A 19,302-nucleotide genomic window follows, 5' to 3' on the forward strand; every position below is an offset into this window, starting at 1 on the left:
GCGCTGCCTAGCACAGCCTCACGGTTGCAGGTGCCACGACCGTGGCCGGGGTGTATGGCTTTGGGGTGTCCTCTGCTGTCCACAGGGTCATCTCCTTTTCTTCCAACTGCCCAGTTAGGGTACGTTTCCACAAGAAAGCATGGACAGAGGGGAGGGGAGGGACATGGAGAGTGCTGGTTGGTTTTCTTTCACATATCTAGTAGGGATGGAAATTACAAAATTCATGGAACATGAGAAGAGAGGATTCAGAGTTTTAGAAATCCAAGCATGGGCTTCTCACGAAACACGTCGTCCCTGACTTCTACAGGGCCCCTTTGTTGGCGTGGGCTGTATTTGTTTTTTTTTTTGGCAACTAGACACTTGCCTTTGAAATCCCATTTTGCATGACTGAAGCTCCCAGCAGTATGAGACTCTTCATGTGTCCTGTGACCAGCAGCTGCGGCCTGGGCGTGCCTGGCCTTCACGGACGGCTCTGTAGGCACATCGTGCAACATCGGAAGAACATTTCCATGCAGGCCCCTCTATCCTCCATCTTATTGTGAAGATTACACATCCTCAGGAATTAAGTTAATGCCATACTTAACATTAGGCTTAAAAATACCATGTGGCCCATATGTTTGCCTGTAAATCCTCTATGTAGTAAAAAAAAAGAAAAAGTGACAGAACAAGAAAGCCAAGTGAGCGCGTCTGGGCCGATTCCCCTCGCTTCCTGAGCGACTCTGCGAGGAGTGCATTTCTTTAACTGCTACTTTGGAGAATCAGCATCCCCCATGGTGACTGTCAGAGAGCTGGCAGAGTCGCGGGGGACAGTCTCTGGGGACGCAGGGCAGCTGGCCTGGGGCCTCTGTGCCTCAGCACCAGTGACCTCTCCCACACGGGGGATGTCCCTGCATCCTCGAGTGCAGCCCCTCCCCTGGGACAGCAGGACTTTACCTAGAGTGGCTGCAGCCAGCTATTCCTCAGAGGGACAGGCTCCCTGCAGCTGGGGGCTGCCGCTTGGCCTGCTGGCTTGTCCCCTGAGGCTTTGTCACCTGAAGTGGGGGGGGGTGCTCTCTGCAAGGTGCTCTAAGGGTCTGCTCAGTTTCCAGTGATTTCTCTCTGCCTTGGGATGATTTCTGTTCACCAGACTTACGTACTTGGGGTCCAGGGTTAACTTCCTTCCAGGTAAGGAGCTGAAATGGCATATTCTAGAATGCTGCAAATCAGATGACAGCTCTCAACTGTTTCCTGCTTTGGCAGAAAAAGCCACTTGTGTGGCAAGAGCTTACAGGCCCCCTGAAGCCTCGTCACACCCCCCCCCCCGCCACCGGAGGCTGTGGGTCCAGAGACCTTCCTCATCCTCATCCTCATGAAGAGGACTTGTTTCCCCAGCCAACCAGGCCTCTGGCGCCACAGCTTTTCTTGCTAGGAGCTCTTGCTTTCCCACACATCCTGTTGCGTGAAGAGTATTTGTAGAAAGCGTTTACAGTCAGAGGTACTATTCTGGTCTCAAAGTCACATTCTGCACCAGGCTCGTCATGCTGTTTAAAATCCTGTTCTTTCACGACTGCTTCTTCAAAGGGGGCTGCTGTGCAGGATGCCTGGGGACTCACTCCTCAGGTGGTCTGGCGACAAACCCGCCTCCCCAGGGCTGTCACCAAGCGAATGTGTGAGCAGGTGCGGCTCCTGGCGACGCTCTGCATCGCTGTCACACTCAGCCGTCTCCAGGAAAGCACTTGGGCTACGCGCTCACAGTTCACTCTGCATTGTTTTAAACAAAGCATCCACTTAGTGAATACCATGTTTGAAACTTGGTTCTATTTGGTTATTTGTGGAGACCCATTAGTAATCGCAGTTTTTAAAATAAAAATTCTCAACTACTGAGTGATCATTTATGAATGATTTCTGTGCAAACATCAAGAGTAAACAAGGACCAAAAATCTACACAGAGTTAGGAAGAGATTAAAGACACAACTTGAAGGAGAATAGGGAGTATTAGAGAAAAATGCAGCTATCCCCTAAAATACTCCATAGGAGAAATAATTTCTGATGATGACTAATAGAGATAGTGGTCAAAGCCACTCTGAAATGTGAACGTCACGCTCCCAGGAAAGAAATGGAACCTGCCAACCCTTCCAGTGCATACCTTTAGGGAACTGAACATTTTCAATGAACATTGTTCACCATGTACATATTTTCAGGGTAACGACTTTATACAGAAACCATTTCTCCATACGACCCCAGTAACCACATAAAATTTGAAATATGTGAAAAGCACAGCACACCACGTATCGTGCACAGCATTGAGGGAGACTGTTGTGTGTCATTCTAAAAAATTTACAACAGAGTCTACAATGCAAACATGGCCAACAAGTCCAGGTACCCAAAATAATCTAGCGATTTCAAAATAAAAGCCTCACGTGTTAGCTACCTTAGTAAGACAGGGCCAGTCATTCAGATTTGCAGTTTAACACCTGACACAGGCGAAGTCTCGCCACGCTGTCACCTACTGCTGCTCATTCAGGGCCGAACCAAGAGCAGGATTCGGGACTGCACCTCGGAATGCTTTCATTTTGGAAGGAAGCTTAGCACGAGAGCTCAGTCGTAGTGTTTTTGGTTGCTGCATGCCTCCCACTGGCTACTACACGCCAAGGTGCGGGGGGCTGCTTCCGGCTCAGACCTCTCTGCGTCATGCGGCTGCTGTTTCCTGCAGGCTCTCCTCGCTGTGGCCCCCCACTTCTCCCTCTGGGCAGGTGCTGGAGCCTGTGTGCTCCTTCCAGTGTGGCAGCCGCGGGACAGGCAGAGCTGACTGCCCACCCGTGTCGGTTGCCGCTTGCTGGGATGTGCGGAGAGCTTCGTCGGCAGGGGCCTACCCTCCCTGCCCTGCTATTGGAGACACGGGATGTCAGGCCTCTGTCATCAGGGCTGGGGCCCTCCGCTGGCTCCAGGATCCTTGTGGCTGCTGGGGTGGGAGGGGCAGCTTCTCCCAGCATCTGCACAGGTGCAGCACAGGCACTGCAGCCCAGGTCTTGTCTCTGTCAAGCACTCACCTGTGGTTGGCGGTGATGTCCAGCGCCTGTCCGCTGCCATCAGCAATGTAGCCTTCTCTGTGGTCCCTCCATGGCCAAGGCACCAAGAGACGGAGGGAGATGCAGAGATCGGCAACGGAGCCCTGGCCCTTCCTGAGTGGGCTGAGCCCTGGGAACTGGAGCTGACGAGGCTGGGGGAGTGGACGGCAGGGTCCTTAGCTGAGGAGCTGCAGGTGGCTCCTGAGTGGTCGAGAACGCAGGCCCCTGCTTCTCTCCCATTGGTCCGCAGTCTGCACATCGTGTGCGTGCAACAGGCTCCCCGCTGCAACCTGTGTTCTCACCGCCCCCACCTGAGAGCACCCAGGAGCCTCTGTCGTTCCAGCAGCACTGAGGGACACGTGGCCCTGGCTTTCCTGCTGGCCGCCCTGTGGAAGAGCAGCCGCTAACACGCATCCGCTAAGAGCTTCGTTCCTGCTTGAAAACCTGATAGGGAGTCGGCAAGGGGAACTGAAAATTCTCGTATTCTAACCTTTCACAGTTTTTACAAACAGCTGCCCAGATTTCATTGTCGTGAGGAATTACTGCCAAGGAAGCCGTGAGCGCAGGTGCACACATCGGGAAGAAACCCGTGGCCCCAGGCCAGCAGAGCCTGCGCTCAGGGTGGCTTCTCCACCCGCCCCTTGGGCACCATCCCAGAGACAGAGTCGCTCAGCGGGCAGCCAGAGTAAGCAGCGGTCAGCTGTTGACAGGCCGACAGCCCTGGGAGTCCCCTGGCCTCGCAGTCGGCCTGGGCAATGCAGTGTCCCTGCCCCAGCCGTTTCCACGCAGAGGGCAGAACCTGCTGCTGGACCATGGGAACAACGGTCTCGTCCACAGTGGAGAAGGCTGAGCTACTCGGGGGTTTCAGGCTTGGGCGCCAGCTGGACCTGACCCAGGCACAGTCAGGACCGGAACCCAGCATTGGGCTCAGCTCACTGTCCCGTCCTCCTCCCAACCAGACAGCCTCTCCTAAAAGCTGGTTCCCTCCTCTGCCACCAGGAGCCTGCCCCCGCTGTCCCTGTGACAGTCTTTACGGAGCAGAGTAGAAGGCCTGGAAGCGGATCGGGACCTCCCGGGCGCATCAGGTGCTGTGGCCATGCAGTCACCATTAGAGTCGCAGGCGCCTGAGGTCTCGGGGGTGAAGACCGCCCCGGACCCCACCTGCCCGTGCTGCCGAGAAGTCTGCTCTGATGTGCAACCTATCAGTGCTTGTCTGTTTCTTAACAGGTAAAAAACGCAGCTGCCAATGTACTCAGGGAAACGTGGCTAATTTACAAAAACACAAAGCTCGTCAAAAAGATCGATCACGCGAAAGTAAGGAAGCATCAACGAAAATTCCTGCAAGCTATTCACCAGTAAGTACCTCCTCCGTGTCCACCTGTCGTGTGTCCCTGGCCTCTGCCCTCGTGGAGGACGACACAGGGGTTCTGGGTTTGTCCCCAGAAGGCTGTACCTCCAGCGATCCCTCCGTGCCTTAGCTCCCAGGAAGTATCCCGTTTCCCTGGTAATTAAGAAACAGGGGTTAGAACACTCATCCCCTAAGCCCTCGAAGGCTCCCTCTTCAGTCAGTTCTAGGAACCTCGAATCCGCTCACTTATTATTCATACAAGGTTTGCTCTAACATGCTTAGCTTTTAACTACAGAATTTTTTTTAAAAACAAGATCTCTGTGCATTTTTAATATAATGCATAGTGTCTTTACCTGAAGTCGTGCATATAATCGGTCTGGCTTGAATTTTAAATTATTCTGATGGGAATTTTGAGAACTGCCTACGTGCTACCTGCGTGTTCCATAGAATCTGCAGCTTCTGCCACTCCTAAGGTCTGACTTTATCCGTGCCACGGTTACTCAGCTGTGTGAGCCTGCAGCCATTTCACTGCTGTGTAACTGTCACAGACACGCAGGACAGAGGGCTGTCCCCAGCGAGGTGCAGGAGGAGGTGGGGGCCCAGGGCCCAGGTCCCATGGGCTGCTGCATCCTGACCATCAGCAGCGCTGGGTGGCTCTCCTTCATGACACCAGGCACAGCTGCTCTCAACTGCTCTTCCGTTCGGGGAGGAGCAGACACGGTCACATCTGTGACTCAGCACAGTGGCTCTGTCACGAGCCCCGGGGTGATCACGGACAGGTGGGTGAGCATCGTGTCTGCGGACCGCGCGATGAGGCCGCTGTCCTTGGAGCCAGGTAGCACAGCAGACGGCACAGTCTGAGACTGGAGCTCTCGTGTTATGTATCCGGGAGACTCAGATACACAAGGGAGCAGGGGCCACACATTTTCCACCCTCCCACCCGTCTGTGCAGCTGCCCCGCTTGGACACAGAACCATCAGAGCGTGTGCTGTGTCATTAGGGACGCAGCTCACGGCTGTGGAAACTGCCACCCTTCTTAGTGGACGGGCAGCAGGCCCCGCGCCCACCTCTGCCATGACCGGACACACGCTCTGCTTTTCTCTAGTAAGGAGGTGAGGCTTGCACCCTGTCTTTAGCGCCAGGGAGAGTGGAGGGAGCAAGAGCCTGAGAATCCGGAGCTCACAGGAAGGCGTGTGCTCGCTGGTCACCGAATGCCACCCCCGGCAGCCGAGCCCAGATTGGAGCAAGTGCGGACCGCTCGCCTGTGCCTCCCAGGGAATCTTCCCACCCAGCACGGCTGTCGTGGGAGTGTGGCCACCTCTCCTGAACCCTGTGACACTGTGACCTGGCATTCAGAGGCGGCCACTGCCCCCAGCACAGAGAAATCAGTCCTGGGCCCCCTCAGCACCCTGAGTGAAAGCTGCCCCCGGCAGTGTAGGAGCTGTGTCCAGGACGGAGGCAGGGTCACCTGGCCCGAGCCCCCTCTTCCCCTGTCCCCAGGACCACGTGTGTGCTCATTTCCAGCAGAGTAACCCATGGTATGATGACCTGTGTCTGCCTCTGTCCACTGTCATGTAACACCAAGTCCCTGGAGCGCTGAGCCTGGTGACAGTTCTCTAGCCGTATGTAAATGGTATCTTCACGACACCTGATCGTGCTGAGTCACAAACTCCCTAAGCAGGTGCACAGGCACCGTCCAAGGCGGCAGGCGGCCTGCCCTTCAGGGTGCTGTGGGGGTGGGGCACTGCGCCCCTGCTGCCCGAGTCTGTCAGACATCCCTCTCTCTGCGTCGTCTGAGCAACGCGTACCTCAAGTCGATGGGTGGCAGCGTGCAACTGCAAAGTGGTCGGATTTCTCCAAAGATCACTCTGCAGTTCCTGGGACTGAATGAGCTTATTTATGTGGGGTGGGTGTGCTGGGTGTGCAGATGGTGCCGTGAGGGACTGTGGGTGTGGTGAGTGTGGTGATGGTAACATGAGGGACTGTGGGTGTGCAGATGGTACCATGAGGGACTATGGGTGTGGTGAGTGTGCCATGAGGGACTGTGGGTGTGCTGGGTGTGCCATGAGGGACTGTGGGTGTGCTGGGTGTGCAGATGGTACCATGAGGGACTGTGGGTGCGCTGGGTGTGCAGATGGTGCCATGAGGGGCTGTGGGTGTGGTGAGTGTGGTGATGGTACCATGAGGGACTATGGGTGTGGTGAGTGTGCCATGAGGGACTGTGGGTGTGGTGAGTGTGCCGCGAGGGACTGTGGGTGCGCTGGGTGTGCAGATGGTGCCGCGAGGGACTGTGGGTGTGCAGATGGTGCCGTGAGGGACTGTGGGTGTGGTGAGTGTGCCATGAGGGACTGTGGGTTTGGGGAGTGTGCAGTGAGGGACTATGGTGTGCCGTGAGGGATCGTGGGTGTGGTGAGTGTGCAGATGGTGCCGTGAGGGACTGTGGGTGTGGTGAGTGTGCCATGAGGGACTGTGGGTTTGGGGAGTGTGCAGTGAGGACTATGGGTGTGCTGGGTGTGCAGATGTGCCATGAGGGACTGTGGGTGTGCAGATGGTGCCGTGAGGGACGTGGGTTTGGGGAGTGTGCAGTGAGGGACTATGGTGGGTGTGGGGAGTGTACAGTGTAGGACTCGGGCTGTGACAGGTGTGCAATGTGGGATGCGGGGTGTGTCACGTGTGCAGTTGGGTGCTGTGCACCTCTTGTGTGTGCCGCGTGGGATGCTGGGAGAGGTAAAGGAAAGCACCCAGGGCTGGATTCCTAAGGCCATGCCTTCCTGCCTGTGCCGAAGCCCAGCGGAGCCTCAGCTCCATCCGTGAGCACTGGGCCAAGTCAGACTCCCAGTTCCTGTGTGAGCGCGCCTCAGGCTCCCGTCTCTGATTTGTCCTCACCCCTTCTGCAGTCCCCTCCATCTTAGCTCTCCCTTTTCTAAGCTGCCTGGCCCCTCTGCGTAACCACTGGCCTCTCCTGGCTTGTGTCCTCGGGTCAGTGATGCGTCTGCCTTTTTGATTGTCACTCCAGGCCACTTAGTGTTCTCTTTGCCTGTTCACCCTGTATCTGGTAGCAGCTTTCATTTTGAAACTTCTAATTCTCCTCTCTCAACTATGGTCCCATCAGTCAACCCACACTTTTATCAGAGCCCAGAAACCCAATGCACTTGGCTGTTTAAAGTGCAGTGCTGCATGCCTGCCCGTCACAAAGCCAGACTCCAGGGGAAAGATGTGACCCCCCCACACACACACCCACGATGAGGCCACTATTTGGAGCACTGTCCTCCCAGCTGAGTCACGTCCACATCAGGCGAGGACATATCCTGCCATCCAGGTGAACATCGGGTGTCCTGAGGCCAATGCCGCTCCATCTGGCCCAGGTGCACCTGCGGGTGGGGGTGTTGTTCCCGCAGCACCGGCCGACTCGAGCCCCTGTGCGCCGCTGAACGCCCCGCTGTGCTACTCGGTTCCAGAATATTTTACAGTTTCTTTTCTTTTGTTTTGTCTTTTTTTTTTTTTTTCAACACAATGAAACTAGAGCTCGGAAGTAAGTTGTGTGAGCCGCTCCCTTCCACACCTGCACCTGCAGAGTTCTCTACCGGCTGCATGCGCCCGGCGGACCCCTGATTTGTGGATTTCAGTAGTTGACTGCTGCTATGGAAATGTGATCCAAAACCATGATACTTTCCTGTGATAAGTGAAGTTCACCAGGAAGAAATCAGCATGTTTCTTATTCTTCTTTCGGGGGGCAACAGTGTAACACACACCAGGGTGGCCCCCGATCCTGGCTGCTTCCGCCAGCTCCGCTGTGCCACAGGCAGAGGAAGGGGCTCGAGACCCAGGGCTCTCCCAGTGAGGGAGACACAGCGCAGTCAGTGGGCGAGGCACCCGCGGGCTCGGCCCTGCCCAGCCCCAGCTGTGCCCACCATCAGCGCCAGGCATCAGGGCTGGAGCCCCAGATGGCGGTCACTCCTGTGCCACCCGAACTCTGACTTAAATTGTGAAACAAACTTTGATATGAATCCCTGTTGTAAATGGATAAAAGCAACACCCTGCTCATCCCAAAACAGAGTGACAGGTCATCATGTCAAGTGACAGCTGAAATACTGGCACTGAATTCCAGCCCAAGGCTGCTGTCTCCACATAGCTGCAAGCCTGCTCCCCTTCCGCTCTCCCTGCAGAAGAGGAAAGAGCAGGTGGTAGGTCAAGAGCAGGGGCAGGATCTGCCCCACGACCCCTTGGCTTTTTCAGTAATGAACAACTGGAAGAGAATTAAAGGGAGCAATGCTTCTCTCTCTTCCTAGCGTAGTGCTGTCCACACGCCTGTGCCGCTGAGGTCAATGGGGCCAGGACACGCCCAAGTCCAGCCCACTTTCTTTCACACAAGGAGGTGGAGTTGGCCTGTGTGGCTGGAGCCACACCTCCACGTGTGCTTTGTCTGTGTGCCGAGCCACAGGTGTTTAAGGTCTTTTTCTGTTTTCTAAAAGGCACTTGTCAAGAACTGCAACTCGTGCAAGTACTCAGAGAAAGCTTTCTCAGCAATACAAGGGTTGAAATAAATGTTTGTACATTTCTTTAGACTAGAGCACACTCCATCTCTATATAGTTCACGTCATCCCAAGCGTCCTCATAAACACAGTCGCAGTGACAAGGTACAACCTTCGACTGCTTCAGCTTGCTGAAGGTCCCGTCAGTTACATCCCCCTGGCAGCAGCACTGCTGCTCCGGGGGAGAGCAGATTTGGGGACATACTGCCTCTCCCCGTTCAGCACAGAATCCCCGCGCGTGCTGAGCATGTGTGACAAAATCTCCCTGCCAGGAAAATCCTGCCTTGTGAGTTTTCATTCCTTCTCTATAAGTACCTTAATTTAAACTTAAAGAGTAAAAAATTCTCCCTTTAGCATTAAAATCCGCTCTGTGAAATGACTTCTCATCACAGTAAGATTAGCATGGACTTTTTCCTTTTCGTGAATAGTGCAGATGGAACTACTGCTCTTTTGGAGCGAGGCTGTGAACTGTTGACTTAACAAACCCCCGTTCTCTTGTTGGACAATCTCAATTGCTTGGTGCACAGTAAGCGATGACTATATACTTGTTGAAATACTAAGTTAGGAATAGTAAGAGCTGCCATTCAGTTTTGTTTTTACAAAGTGGCCTTTTGACTGTCAGAAATAAAGTGACAAAGCAGGTCAAAGTGACCTCACAAATAGACATTCCATCCATCGGCTCTTCGGTCTTCTGACTTGTATCCAAAATGAATTCGAAGGGAAGTTCCCAAGGAAGCGGCGTAGCCCTCCTTCCAATTCAGTGGCAGTTTCAGACCGAAGGGCAGAAATGACAATGAAGAATAAGAGACTGTTTCCAGTGGTCGTGCTGCTGTTGACCCAAAGTGCTGTTTTTGCTAATAAGAATCTCACTTATCACTGTGTTCTCATCAGACTGAATCCTAACCCGATCCATCTCCGACTACACAGGGCTAACTCCTGTATCTAGTCACGTAGGCATAGGAAGGCGCTCATGGCTCAACTCTGACGATAATCCAGTTGCTTCGCACATGGCTTCCTATGTCTATTGGTCATGACCCAGGAGCTTGCAGGAATGCTGTGGCTTCTCTCATATGGTTAAATCCTCGTGAGCCTCCGAGCTCCACTTCCCCGGGGACGGGTCGTCCACGGACACCTCGCCTCTGCGCTCTCCCTTCCTTTTTGCCGTGTTGGTGGGGAAGCATGCCTGTCATCGTAGCAGACACCTAACCAGTATGGACTCGACCTTGGGGAGCCAGGCATTACCATGCAGTTACTTGCTCTTGTGGATCTGTGCATGCTTTTTGGAAGGCGTAAGGTGTGGCTGGGAGAGGAGGAGCCTTGCTGACTGCAGATTCTGTCTTTTAGATTAAGGAGTGTAAAAATGGAGCAGAGGAAACTGAACGACCAAGCCAACACCTTGGTGGACCTGGCGAAGGTGAGCCTCGTGGTGGGGGTGTCCCCAGGAACGCTCTGGTAGGAGACCCCCATAAGTGACAGGGCACACCTCACAACAACAGCAGTACTGCGTGAGGCAGTACTGCTGGGGTCCTCGTCTCAGCCTGGGGAGAGCAGAGTTCCAGGACGGATGTCACTGGGGCGCGGCAGCTGTCGCTCATCATGGTAACACTGCTTTCTATGTATGACAAGGAAACTCAGAGGAAAGTCAAGTTGAAATTCAGTAAAAAGGTACCAGAAATGACATCCTAAAATGAAAATTGTCTTCCAAAGCCATCATTTTTTATGTTCTTTTCCATTTCATTATTTAATAATCACACCCTCTTTCAAAGAGCATATTAAGGATCCCCAGTTTCTCCTAGCACACGGGCAAGATTGATCTCCCCTGTGCCCCCCTCTCCCCCCGCCGCCAAGTAAAATCCACTCTCTCTGTCAGCCGGGAGAACACCGCATTCGCCTGAGCAGTTCTCCAGGCGGCTCACAGGCACGTGGACCGAAGCGTCCAGGCTTTCCCTTCGGCTGCCCTGGAGGCGGCCACTCCCAGTGAGACCCCGCTAAAGCCTCTGGTGTCTGTACGAACGACGCACGTGGCCTCTCCCCGTCTGTAACACTGCGTGTCACTGAGGGCCAGGGAGTGTGTGCGGCCTCAGCGTGGGGGCTGGGCCAGGAGGCGCCCTCAGCCCAGCCCACGTGCGGGGCAGGCCCCTGCTCCCGACCTGGGTTAGATCAGAAGAGCAGGGGGACGTTCTACAGGAAGAAGCAGAGCACTCACAGGTGTGCTTCAGGTGAGGAACTCCACCTCCAGAGGGCAACGAGGGGCCCTCGGCTGTCGCCCCGCCACTGCTTCAGCAGCATGTGTGCTCTGACCACAGGCCTGGAGCGGCCCCAGGGCTCCGTTCCCGAAAGGGAGGGTGACGTTTGTGTACTGTCAAGGCTCTTGTCCCCGGGACCAACACAGAGGGCCGCGTGCCAAATCACACCCTCACTCACCACTGCCATGGCCCTGTCGGGCTGAGAAGCTGGACACAAGATGAGGTGGTGATGCAGGCGGGGGTGCCTTAGACGTGGCAAGGGCTGGCCTGCCTGTGTCCTTCCCGGGACCTGTCTTCCCCTTGGGCTTGGCATGGACGGCCCTGCAGCCTCCGGCCACAGGGCAGTCAGCAGTATTCCTGTGATCCCGGTGCACAGGGACACCACAGCCAGCAAGTGCGGTGTTTCCCCCTGGGTTTCTGTCCTCTCCGTGGTGGTGTGTACAGAGGCCACGTGACCATGGAGAGGGGCCTGAACGTGGGACCCAGGCCAGCAAGACGTCCAGGCCAGCACTGCTGTCGGTCCCCAGTCTTCCGGTCGCTAAGCGTCTGCTTTGTTAGAGGGCCGCCGAGTGCGCCCCCACCTCACCTGTGTGCCCCCACGTCTTGCAGACCCAGAACATCATGTACGACATGATCTCCGACCTCAACGAGAGGAGCGAGGACTTCGAGAAGCGGATCGTGACCCTGGAGACCAAACTCGAGACTCTGATCGGCAGCATCCAGGCCTTGCCGGGGCTCCTCAGCCAGACCCTGCGGCAGCAGCAGAGGGACTTCCTGGAGGCGCAGCTGGAGGCCCGCGACAAACACGGGCCCTACGAGGCCGCACGGTCCCGCTCCTCCTCCAGGAGGCGGCGGTCCTCCTCCACGGCGCCGCCCACTTCCTCCGAGAGCAGCTAGAAGAGAATCAGTTACCCACAAATAAGACTTTTTGCCATCATATGGTCAATATTTTAGCTTTTATTGTAAAGCCCTATGGTTCTAATCAGCGTTATCCTGGTTCTGATGTCAGAATCCTGGGAACCTGAACACTAAGTTTTAGGCCAAAATGAGTGAAAACTCTTTTTTCTTTCCGATGCACAGGGAATGCACTTATTACTGCTGTCTAGATTGTTCCTCCTGTAATTTCACTAACTTTTTATTCATGCACTTCAAACAAACTTTACTACTACATTATATGATATATAATTAAAAAAAGTTAATTTCTGCACACTCTCGTTTGGTGGCTTGACCATGCTGAGGCTTCCTTTCTCGCGCTCTTCTGAAGGGAAGACGCCCACTTATCATCTGTGTATACCGGCCCTCTCGATTCCCAAGCCCTGGCCATTTGAACCAAAGACTTTCCGCTCCTCCACCTGCTGTGTCCAGGAACATTCTGCCCCATTATGAAATTTTGCCATCACTGTTTGCTCGCGTGGGGTTTACAGTGCCCCACGTGTATTCAGAGTTGCGCTGCCACTTCCGAGCAAACCCTCAGGGTCCCGGTGCCTGTCTCATCCCCTGTCTACCAGCACTCTTACGTGAAGACAGCATCCGGCACACCACTGCCCGTGGACCGACCTGCAGAACGGTAGGTCCGACCTGGTGTTCTCACGGCTGCCCACGTACTCACTGGAGGTTAGGGCCCAGCTGTGTCTACTCCTGCCACACGTACATCTCTGCATACAGTGACCAGGGATGAACTCAGCACATCACCCAGCAAATGATCTCCTCGTCCACACTTCATACCTGGGAGTGAGTGAGTGGCACCGGTGCCCTTACAAGCTCCTTACACCTATTGCAAAGCTGCTGGAGTTCAGTTTGTGTGAAAGGGACGGGGTTGTTAGGGCTGCAAACCTGTAGGAATGCCCTGGGTTTGGGGGACCTGTGCTGAGGGGGTAACCATGGGGAACTCCCTCCCGGGGTGCTGCCCCAGGAGCCTGCAGGGGGAGCGCATCCTAAGTAAGACTTAAAATGAGGCTCTTAAGGCAACCTGATTCCATTGGCCTCATCTAAAAATCCATCCCAGAGGCACATGCCCGTCTCCTTATTTTATACCACACCCTTCGGTGCCACCATTGCAACACTGCAGGCAGCTAGTGTATCAGGAATTTTCTTCCCCCCTTTTTTTTTTAAATTTAAGAGTCAGGGACAGGGAGAGCAAGCCACAACGGCCCTGAGCAGGGCTCCAAACCTGGAGGCTGGGCACTCAGGCGACGTCACCTTCACAAGAGACAGGACCCCATTATCTGAGCCATCACCTTCCTCCCAGGTTTTGCAGGAGCAGGAAGCTGAAGTCAGGAGCTGCAGCCAAGTGCTGACCTCAGGCACTCCGATTCGGCACACAGGCATTTCCACTGCTAGGTAAATGCCCACCCCAAATATTTTTCTTACTTTAGCATGAACCAGAGTGACATATTTGGTTCTTCACCTTGCCTAGTTCAGTGAATAAAGCAAATTTTACAACCGTTCTCAAAAAAAGAAAAAAGAAAACCACTGACATATCTTTTCAAGCTCAAAGATGCAAGTGTATGGTTGCTCTAGGATACACGAGGAGGGCTTACCCAAGTGGCAGGGACTAAATCCCACTCATGCACGCCCTGCGTCTGCTCTGTTACCACAGAGCCTGGGACGCCTCGGATCAGGTCGGTGAAAGACTCGGAACGCTGCTGTGGATGCCGAGTTCGAAGGAAGCCCAGATCCTTCACGGAGGAAAACAAATGCCCTTCCATGTCTTTGGTTATCAAGCTTTTGGGGTCAACAGCGGAGGTAACGAGCTGGGACGCTGTGAAGATGGTTGATTCCTTCCCGCCCCTGATACAGCTAATTATTGTACAGGGGCCCTCTGTTGTGACTGGAAGGCAGAGATAACGAGGCCTAATTATCATCGTAATGATCAATTAGCACTACCACCCCAGAACTCTGCAAGACAGCAAAGAACAATGCCTCTCTACAGAGAGAAGCAGCAGAGTTTCCACGCCGATTTCCATCTCGCCTTGTGTTCATGCTCTCTCTCTTTTTTTTAAGATTTTATTTATTTAAGTGGTAGAGTTACAGTGAGAGGGAGAAAGAGAGAAAGGTCTTCCTTCTGCTGGTTCACTCCCCAGATGGCCACAATGGCTGGAGCTTGTGCAGATCCAAAGCCAGGAGCTCCCTCCAGGTCTTCCAGCGGGTGCAGGGGCCCAAGGACTTGGGCCATCTTCCACTGCTTTCCCAGGCCATAGCAGAGAGCTGGATGGGGAGAGCAGCAGCCGGGACTAGAACCGGCGCCCAAATTGGATGCCGGCACCGCAGGCGGAGGATTAACCTACTGCGCCACAGTGCCAGCCCCTCGTTGTCTTCTGAACTGTCACTCACCTTGGCTGGCTCACTCCCCTGCCCCTCAACACTCCTTTCCCTTTCCTGCTCCTTTAAGCAAAGTGTGGGGAGACTGGCAAATACTTTTTACTGTATTTTTAAGTAATACGAAATAACCAAGGTTTTAAAGAGGAAGGCGGGGGGGGGGGGGAGGCGGCTGGCATTGTATTACTGGGGATTAAGTGCTGCCTGCAGTGCCAGCATCCCATATGAGCACCAGGTCAAGCCCTTACTGCTCCCTGCTAACGGCCTGGGAAACAGCAGAGGATCACCCAAGTGCTTGGACCCCTGCCACCCACATGGGAGACCCAAATGAAGCTCCTGGCTTTGGCCTAGCTGAGCCCTGGCCATTGCAGCCACTTGGGGAGTGAACAGTGGACAGATCTCTCTCTCTCTCTCTCTCTGTCTGAATCCTCTGCCTTGCAAATAAATAAATCTTGGATGGGGGGGGGGGATGAAGGGAAAGAAGGGAAGAAAGGAAGAGGAGGTGGGTAGCCCCTGTGACGCAGGCAAGCTGGCCACTACTGGCTGAGAAGGCCCTGCCTCCAGCGGCTCTGTGACGTCTCCTGGGCTGCAGGATTGTAGCTATCTGGGCCTTTCTCTCATGTGAACGCTGTTGTCCCAAATTTCTAGCAACAGTTGAGCTCTCTGGGCCTCATCTCAGCCTGCCACACCCTTGTCTATTTCTCTGCAGGCAGTAAAGCCAGCTGGCTTCCCCAAATCAAGTTAAACTGCAGCGGCATCACCGTCCTCGGCCATCTTCATCAGCCTATGTATACAGTGTCAAGGTCAGGCCCCCAAAGCTGAGCCCAGTGATTTTAGAACCAAATACATACCAGGTGGTACATGGTGGACGTTTTGGGTTCCTCTCCCCACACTTGCCTGGTTTTGGGTAACGAGCCTTCCACCAAATGATCTGTGATCAAGACACAGCCGCGGGGAGGCGTTCTGAGGAGTGTGGCTGTGTGTCCTGGCTGTCACAGGGACTTCAGTGTCCTCACACGGCTCAGTGGGGCCGCCTGCTCCACACCTGGGAAAGGTGCTCACGTCGGTCGCCCTGAGACATGCTGATTTGTGCTGCACTCTGACGGCGACAGTGCCGGGGGGTCAGGGACGCTCAGCTCCACCGCGTCATCATAGGGGCCCGTATCACTGGTGCCGGCCTTGCGGCGGTCGCCCAGTGTGCCTGACCGGAATGATGCCACGGCCAGAACACGGGAGTCGGGCGTGCAAGCTGCTGACGAGCATCCATGTGAACCCGAATGGAAGGATACAGACTCGACAGCCCTCATACTGTTAGCCTCGCCCAGCCCATGGACGCAGCTCAGCAGCGTGGGAGGGTCCGGCTGGGGCTGGGGCCTCGGCTGTGCCACTCACTGGCTCTGGGACTTGGGCCTCCTCTTCACCTGTGAAACCACCCCCATGCAGGGCCCTGCAAGGCCTGGCCTCCATCTCAACAAACAGCAGTGGTCACGAGCCACTGCCTCGTCTGCCTGTCTGCACGCAGCCCTTAACAGCTGGAGGTTCGGATTTCCAGCTCTCCGACTCCTGGCCAGAAAGGGACAGGGCTCTGGGCAGCCCCCAGAACATCAGCAGGTGCATCTGTGCCGTCTCGGATTCTGACGCCTCCCTTCCTGCTTCCTGCCATGCTACAGACCCACGCATGAACACGACTGGGAAACGAGGGGCGTGCCCGAGGGGCGTGCTGGGGGAGGAGCACGCCCGGATGGCAGTGGACACTCAGACGCCAGCGCTCCGTGCCCCTTCCAGGTCTCATCCCGCAGGTCCTGTGAACAGGCGCTGGCACCGTTTGTGTTCTTCCTGGATCATCAGGGAATCTCCGAGTGACGAGTGAGATCCTTGTAGATGGAAACCTGCATACCCGCGAGGGGGCGTCCGCCCGGAGGACCTGCTCCTCCTGGGGGCTTCTGGTCCTGCCCTTGTTCAGTCTGTGGGGAGGGGAAGGGAAGAGGCTGCTTCCCACTGCTCCCAAACACGCCTGAGTCAGGGAACCCCAACACAGAGAACACAGACTGGAACGGCACAGAAATTTTCCGTTTCAATTTTCATAAATGCTGCAAGGATCCATCCATTTGGGGGGCAGGTGGGTGGATCTGTCCTGTGCTGGGGGACAGGTGAGTGGATCTGTCCTGTGCTGGGGGGTAGAGGGTGGATCTGTCCTGTGCTGGGGGGCAGGTGGGTGGATCTGTCCTGTGCTGGGGGACAGGTGAGTGGATCTGTCCTGTGCTGGGGGGTGGGGGGTAGATCTGTCCTGTGCTGGGGGACAGGTGAGTGGATCTGTCCTGTGCTGGGGGACAGGTGAGTGGATCTGTCCTGTGCTGGGGGGTGGGGGTGGATCTGTCCTGTGCTGGGGGGTGGGTGGATCTGTCCTGTGCAGGGGGGTGGGGGTTGATCTGTCCTGTGCTGGGGGTGGGGTAGATCTGTCCTGTGCTGGGGGACAGGTGAGTGGATCTGTCCTGTGCTGGGTGGTAGAGGGTGGATCTGTCCTGTGCAGGGGGGTAGGGGGTGGATCTGTCCTGTGCTGGGGGACAGGTGAGTGGATCTGTCCTGTGCTGGGGGGTAGGGGGTGGATCTGTCCTGTGCTGGGGGACAGGTGAGTGGATCTGTCCTGTGCTGGTGGGTAGGGGGTGGATCTGTCCTGTGCTGGGGGGTGGGTGGATCTGTCCTGTGCAGGGGGGTGGGGGTTGATCTGTCCTGTGCTGGAGGGCGGGGGTGGATCCTTCTAGTTGGAGGAGGGGCGGGGTGGTTGATCCATCTTGGTGGGGGTGGGAGGGGGGGTAGATCTGTCCTGTGCTCGGGGCAGGGGGTGGATCCGTCTTGTCAGAGGCGGGGGGAGAGGTGGATCCATCCTGTGGTGGGGGATGGGGGGAGGTGGATCTGTCTTGGTGGGGGGATGGGGAGCAGATCTATCCTGTGGGGTGCTGGGAGGTGGGTCTGTCCTGGTGGGGGTGGGCAGCGGGTGGGTCGGTCCTGCTGAGGGCAAGCAGTCAGACTCTGAGGGCCCGGCCCGGTAAGGCCCAGTAAGGCTCACAGGTTGGGTGGAGGATGCTGGTGGGCCCAAGTCCAAGAGAAACAAACCTCCCAGAGCAGACCTGGTGCTGCCCATCACCTGCGCTGTACCCCCAGGCCCTCCTCCAGCGCTGGGGGACAGGTGAGAAGAGACAAGGACACAAAGGTGTGGAGACTACGCACACTGTGGAGCAGGAATTGAAGGTGGATTAGGAACAAGACACTCGGCTGTGAACACCAAAGCTCTTTGGCCACTGCATTGACTTGCACGCTATTCTGAGCCCACCTACAGGACCCGAATTCCCACTGTGCCACCAGCAGCAGCCCTGCAGCCTGGGCCAGAGGTGCCTCACCCTGCCTCCCAAGGCGTCACCTGGACAGGACTGGGGACGATGCTCAGTGGTACAGGAACCTGTCCACCCTCTCTCCCCTTCACTCCCTCTGGTTTTAGAGCATACGAGTGGATCTGTAGGGTAAACATTCATGGCACAAGAAGGTTCAGGATCACACGACTCATGAACCCTAGCAGCGCAATTAATACTCACAGCAAAGACAAACCATGGTGCTAGCGACCTTGGTGAACAAAACAGATATGCCTGATAACACTCAAAACACACTCATGACAAAATGTACATAAACTAGTAAGTAACAGGAAGGAGCTGAACTGGACGAAGCCTGTCCTGGGGACACCAGCAGCAGTGAACCCAGAGCAGGAACAAGGCCACCGGCTTCACCACTATGGGTCAGCACTCTCCAGAGACCCCCAGGGGCTGGACAGCTTCACTGCACTCTCCTACCCCACGAGGTCACCATGCAAGCATGGCTCGGCTCAGCTCGTGCCTGCTCTCCCACTCTCCTCACCACCACCCCCCCTGTCACTCACGTACTCGCACACACACCCACACACATGCACACTCACACAGGGACATACACACATGTACACGCACACACATGCACGTGCACACACATGCGCATTCACACAGGTACATGCTCACACCTGTGCATGCACACCTACACATATATACCCACACATACACACATGCCCACACACACGTGCAGAGTTTAGGAGGATTTTCTGGAACTGGGGAGTACGCCAGTCCTTATTCAAGACAGACAAAGCCTGAACCAGAAAGGAAAAGATGTAAACATTTGCTTCTGGTAAAATTAGAAAATCATGGCACAAAAGTACAAAGTAAAAGTGACAGGAAAATACCTATAACAACATATGGCAGACAAAGGCTTATTCATTCATAACATCTACAGAGAGATATAAATACGTAGAAATACATCTATTCATAATACATGCACAGATATAAATACATATATAACTTCTAGTCATCATACATGCACAGAGGGTTGTGCACAGATACTCTATAGCTACAGCTACAAAGATCAATCATTTTATGTAGATATGTGTTTCTGTGTATCACTTAAAAGTCTGGTAAAATAGCAAAGGATTTCCACAAGCAACTCATAACAGAGGTGATGAAAGCAACCAAAACTCTGTGACGGGTGTTTGCGTGTGGCACAAGCCAGCAACAGCAGTTCTCCCAGGAGATGAACGAACACTAGGGAATGACATGCTGGTCTAGAGCCTCTCGCAGACCACTTGTGGGAAAGTAACCTGGCTGGAGCAATTTACATGAGCCACCTATTACAAGGTAAAAAGCATATACCTGCTCTGAAAAACTCTCAAAGTTCCTACTAAGGCTGGAAAAAATAAAAACTGATTATTTCCTTCTCTCGAGACAGAGAAAAATCATGAC

At 54.8% G+C, this 19,302-nt stretch overlaps 1 protein-coding gene and 1 long non-coding RNA gene across 7 annotated transcripts in view; one reads left to right on the forward strand and one right to left on the reverse strand.

The window, feature by feature from the left end:
* Positions 1–12,380, forward strand: part of KCNN2 (potassium calcium-activated channel subfamily N member 2) — a 319,374-nt gene extending 306,994 nt beyond the window's left edge. For all 6 annotated transcript variants that reach the window (XM_089334803.1, XM_051834539.3, XM_089334804.1 and 3 more), the window contains 3 exons: positions 4,275–4,402; positions 10,272–10,341; positions 11,783–12,380. In XM_089334803.1, coding sequence (XP_089190929.1) covers positions 4,275–4,402; positions 10,272–10,341; positions 11,783–12,070 — 486 coding nt within the window. In that variant the 3' untranslated portion in view covers positions 12,071–12,380. The remainder of the gene's footprint in view (positions 1–4,274; positions 4,403–10,271; positions 10,342–11,782) is intronic.
* Positions 11,929–19,302, reverse strand: part of LOC103346548 (uncharacterized) — a 199,429-nt gene continuing 192,055 nt past the window's right edge. The window contains exon 3 of the long non-coding RNA XR_016235047.1: positions 11,929–12,066. This is a non-coding gene — a long non-coding RNA (uncharacterized LOC103346548). The remainder of the gene's footprint in view (positions 12,067–19,302) is intronic.

Source organism: Oryctolagus cuniculus, chromosome 6 (assembly GCF_051225735.1).
Source record: "Oryctolagus cuniculus isolate XC-2025 breed Fujian yellow rabbit chromosome 6, ASM5122573v1, whole genome shotgun sequence".
NCBI lineage: Eukaryota > Metazoa > Chordata > Mammalia > Lagomorpha > Leporidae > Oryctolagus > Oryctolagus cuniculus.